General features: G+C 37.5%; 1 protein-coding gene across 1 annotated transcript in view; it reads right to left on the bottom strand.

The window, feature by feature from the left end:
* PAPSS1 (3'-phosphoadenosine 5'-phosphosulfate synthase 1) overlaps positions 1–34 on the bottom strand; it is a 37,794-nt gene extending 37,760 nt beyond the window's left edge. The window contains exon 1 of the mRNA XM_010015926.1: positions 1–34. This exon is cut by the window's left edge and continues 78 nt beyond it. Coding sequence (XP_010014228.1) covers positions 1–34 — 34 coding nt within the window.
* Positions 35–4,778: the final 4,744 nt, after the last annotated feature.

Raw genomic sequence — 4,778 nt, 5'->3', positions numbered from 1 at the left:
TGTCTTCTGATCTGATGAGCTTGGTAGGTAACATTGGTTGCCCTCTGCATTCCCTGTAAAAGAAGCAGCTGATTAGGTCTTTATCTTCTTAAAGGGTGAACTGGCAGACCATACTGAAACTTCTTCACAGGCACAAAGAAAGACTTGAAGACAGACCAGTGGAAGTGAAAACAATACCAAATCCATCAGCTGCAGCATAGATCAAAGGACACAAAGGAAATTAGAAAAGCCACCCACAGCAAACCACATCCCTTGTGTTCCTTCTGTGAAATCTGGGATTGCCAGGTTAGGCAACCACTACTTTCAAATACAACTCCAGAAAAATCAGCTATATAAATTGAGATGATCTGCTAGACTTTACTTCTGTTCAAGTCATTTAAAGGTAAGATCAAATGGACTCTTTCTTTCTGAGCTAAAGGTTTCTGTCATAAAACAGCCAAACATTGGCTCATTTTTAACTCTTAAGTGACCTTTTCATTGCAAACTGTGCACATCTGGTCCAACTTTCTTTTTTTTCAGCAGGCATACCTCCAAACCACTCTGCCTTTACCTATATTTTTAGTCGTCAGAACTGAGCCAGATATATATTCAGAGTGCTTAAAGAAAGTATTTTTTCTAAGCAATTTCCTAAAGAATTTACTTTTAAGATGGGATTTTTGTAATATCATTTCAATTAAAACAAAGGTGGTTACAGACTTTCTTAAAACAATTTATTCCTCATAATAAGCTGCTGTATGAGTATCTTAAGAAAAATGACACTGTCATCAAACACTTTTCACAATTTAAGGTGAGAGAACCCACAGGAAGATCAGCCTCAGCATTCCCTTAAGCTTTAATGGTATCACATAACATGAACTTTGTTCGTAAAAGATCAAGACTTTAGATAACTTAGATAACCACAGAATGAACAATCTAACAGAAAAAGAATGCTTAAAAAAAAAAAAGGAAAAAAAAAGGGATGTGGGTGGAATTAGTGGTGTATGTAATGCTGCTTTAACTTCCCTTGCTTACAAACCTATTCTAACATACTTGCACCATCTTCTCTTCCATCATTTTATCAGTACTAGCTGGAAAGAAAAGCACTTATGACATGCAATAAAAACAAAAGAAGGGAGGATGTTCATTTACAGTGTACTACCAGAGAGCTGTTCATAGTTTTAGAGAGAAACACCACAAAGTAGGGTTAACAGAAAAATGGTATCTACTTGTGGCTTCAAGAATTGCTGTTGCAGGATTCTTCTGTAGAAAAACACTTCAAAGTTTATCTATAACCTAAGTGGAAATTAGGAATTTGTGTGATTGTATGTCCCCCACCTCTATACACAGCTGGGCTCATAGTTAATACAAACACAAACAAGGTAGGAACAGATGTTCAAGTTTTTAGACACAACTCCATAATTCAGTGGTGACAGTCCAGCATCTAAAATTAGATGAAGACTGAATACAAACCCATAAGAAACCACCACCTGCAAACAGGTTATAACCATACAAAATGAAGGTATATTTGCCGATCATGCTACCTTCAAATAATTTATCTCCAAAACCAAAGCTGTTTTGCCCATGAAATTATTGCAATACAGATAACTAAAACCAGAAGTCAAAAAGTCAAAAAAATCATAATCTTTCTTCTTATAGCAGAAACAAATATGCACTTCATAAAATTGGAGATATTGGCAAGCAAATGCACAGATTGTGGAATTAAAAACAACAAAAAGAATTTAAGTACTTAGCCTTCAATTAAAAGAAAGATATACTGTGCATATATTATACATAGCAATTCAAACTAATACATTAATAGCAACATTCTTTCTCATCAATTCCAGTTGTACTGTATTTCCAGGCACTGGAAAAACACAAGACAGTCCCAAAGTACAGCTCCCATGTGACTGTCTCTTTTACGTTAAAACATAACACACTTTGCTTTTGACTCCTGGCGATCAGTATGTTATCAGACTCAAATACTTTGGAGGTCAAAGGTCTTATCCAAGGATACTTCTTCCAGACTGTATTCAGTAAACTACATCAGTTTTCTTTGTTCTCCAGAACTAGCAAAGCAGCAATGTAACTGATCAGGGTATTGCACTAAGCTTACAAAACATATGAAAGAAGCAAGCAAGGGGGATTCTTAAAATGATGAAAAATGACAGGACTTTAAAAAAGAAGAAAAAAAGTATCAAGCAACAAATAAGCAGAGATGACAAATCACAGCAACAAGAAGGCCAATGGACTGCAGGAGTACAAAGCACACAAGTGTGACAGAGCAGCCAGCAAGCTCAGGGGTGGGACAGTAATTCTTCAGAAGCAGGCATCCAAGACTAAAGGTTAAAGTGCCCAAACTGTCTGCATGCATTCAAAACCACACCTATCTCCACCTTTTGTTTATGTGTGCATGCACACAAGACAGCTCAGTACTACTCCTGAACAAAGTAGCAAAATCTTCCTTATCTTCCAACAGAAAGCAGCTTTTTATAGAGGTACTGAAGAGTTAATAATTTAGCAAGTCACTCTCTCTTGCTGAAAAAAACACAACAACCTAGGAATATTTCCTAATCCAGTTCACTTTGCTACTAGATGATTCACTACCACCGCTGAGCAACAAAAGCTGTAAACTGGATCCTCAACATCATGCATTTTTAATTACTATCCCTTACATATACACTTACTACAAATATTGATGTGGTACAGAATACTCAGGAGCAGAAATCAGTTGTGCTCTTAAATTATTCAGCCAGTCTTCAAACTCCTGTACGTAAAGTTTCATGAGTATCAATTGATGAAATTAAATGGACATCCAAAATGATAGAAGAAATGAAGAACAGTCATTTCCTTTTACACTGCATCAAAGCATTCTCACCTTGGAGATGCATATTATCAATGTTAAAAGAAATAAAACATAGAAAATGAGTAACAGGAAAACTCAATATGATGAACAAGTACTGTTTAAAAAAGCTATTTTAAACTTCTTAGCCTAATTACATTCACTAGCTTTAAACTAAAACAGAGGAACTTTAGGTTAGATATAAGGAAGAAGTTCTTCACAGTGAGGGTGGTTAGGCACTGGAACAGGTTGCCCAAGGAAGTTGTGAATGCTTCAACCCTGGAGGTGTTCAAGGCCAGGCTGGACAGAGCCTTGGGTGACATAGTTTAGTGTGTGGTGTCCCTGCTCATGGCAGGGGGGTTGGAACTAGATGATCTTAAGGTCCTTTCCAACCCTAACTATCCTATGATTCTATGATTCTATGAAAACACTAGATTTTTATAAAGGGGCTAATGAAAAAAAAGGGCATTAACCTCAAAGGTCTTTGGAAATTTCCTCTCTGACTTGCTCACAAAAACATTTCTTCCACCCCGTGTTACACATTAAGTGTTTCTGCACTACACATACAAACACTGCATTTTAATGTTTTCCCTCCTGCTCACCATGTTAAATAATGTTCTGGTCCACTGTGTTTCATTGTAACAGTAATGTCAGCTGAGAAGGCTGACATATCCTTCCTTTCTTCTCCCCCACTACGCCAGTTCATGTCTCACATGAAATCTGAAGTGCTGCAATAGAACAATATCTTTGTACTGAAGACAAAAAAAAATGGAGTAACAAGCCTTTCACTTTAGATGTGCACTAGAAAGCTGTACTAACAGAGCAAGGAAGGATGACTCCACAGCTTACTTTTTTGGCATAAAGATAACCTTTCACTTTGCAGGTAGTTGACTGGGGAAATGAGAACAGACATCTAAGAACTATGGAAACTGAAGAAAGAAAGAAGATGTGGACCAAAAGGAAATATAACTCTGTCAATTTAGCTGTATAAATACTTGTTGAGATAGACCTGACCCATATTATTTTCTTATCTTATTCTTGATGTTTTGCCCAGTTGCAATTATTTACTTTTTTCACCAAAGCCAAATCTGACTATCAGTAACAAACACCTTTGATGTAAGAACTCAGATCAGACATCCAGATGGAGAGCAAACCCAAGTTGCAACACCAAGATCAAAAGGCAGAAGAAAAGATTATTGCTTAATTGTTTCATAATTAGCAGACAGATCATTACACTGGCATAAACTGAATTTGTTCTTCATTACTTCAGAGCAACAATGAAACACTGTGCTTCTACAGTCACTTGACATCACATTTTAACTTTTCACAAAGCAAGACCCCTGGGGTAGGAAGTAAAGCTGTCAGTGGCAAGCAGAGACTCCGCACGCTATAGCACCAATTTGAGGCAGCTTTGAGGTTGGAAGCCTCCGGAAAGAACTGTGTAAAGCACAGGCATGGTTTCTATACAAACCATATATACTCAAGAAGCTGTGACTAATTCCATAGTCTTCTGCTGTAAGATGACAGCGCTGATTCCCCAAGCGAACAACACCCATAAGCTAACAACAGCAACAGATCCAACATCACCTCTGAAATGCAGTCTTATCTTTAACACCTTTCCCATTTCCCAAACTTCTCAGATACATTTCTAGGCCATTTGCTAACTTGCTCACCATGTGCCCCTTATAAACAAGGGCTATCCCAATAACGCATGTTTTTATGACATTTATTCTTCAGCGCTGACATCCAGGTGGTAGGTTTCTTTTTCCCACCAAACTGCTCTCCTCGAAAGCAAAACAGCAACTCCAACAGGCTGAACGTTGCCCATTTCCTTTGTCTACATAAAACACAAGCAAGGAGATGGACACAGTTCCAATAAAAAAATTCAACTATCTTGGATGCTAAAACAATGGCATTTCACCCGAAAGTCTACTCCATATGTAGATGAGCTTTCAGGACC

This window comes from Nestor notabilis, unplaced genomic scaffold (assembly GCF_000696875.1).
Source record: "Nestor notabilis isolate BGI_N333 unplaced genomic scaffold, ASM69687v1 scaffold6766, whole genome shotgun sequence".
NCBI lineage: Eukaryota > Metazoa > Chordata > Aves > Psittaciformes > Psittacidae > Nestor > Nestor notabilis.
This window is presented reverse-complemented; position numbering and strand designations above follow the sequence as displayed.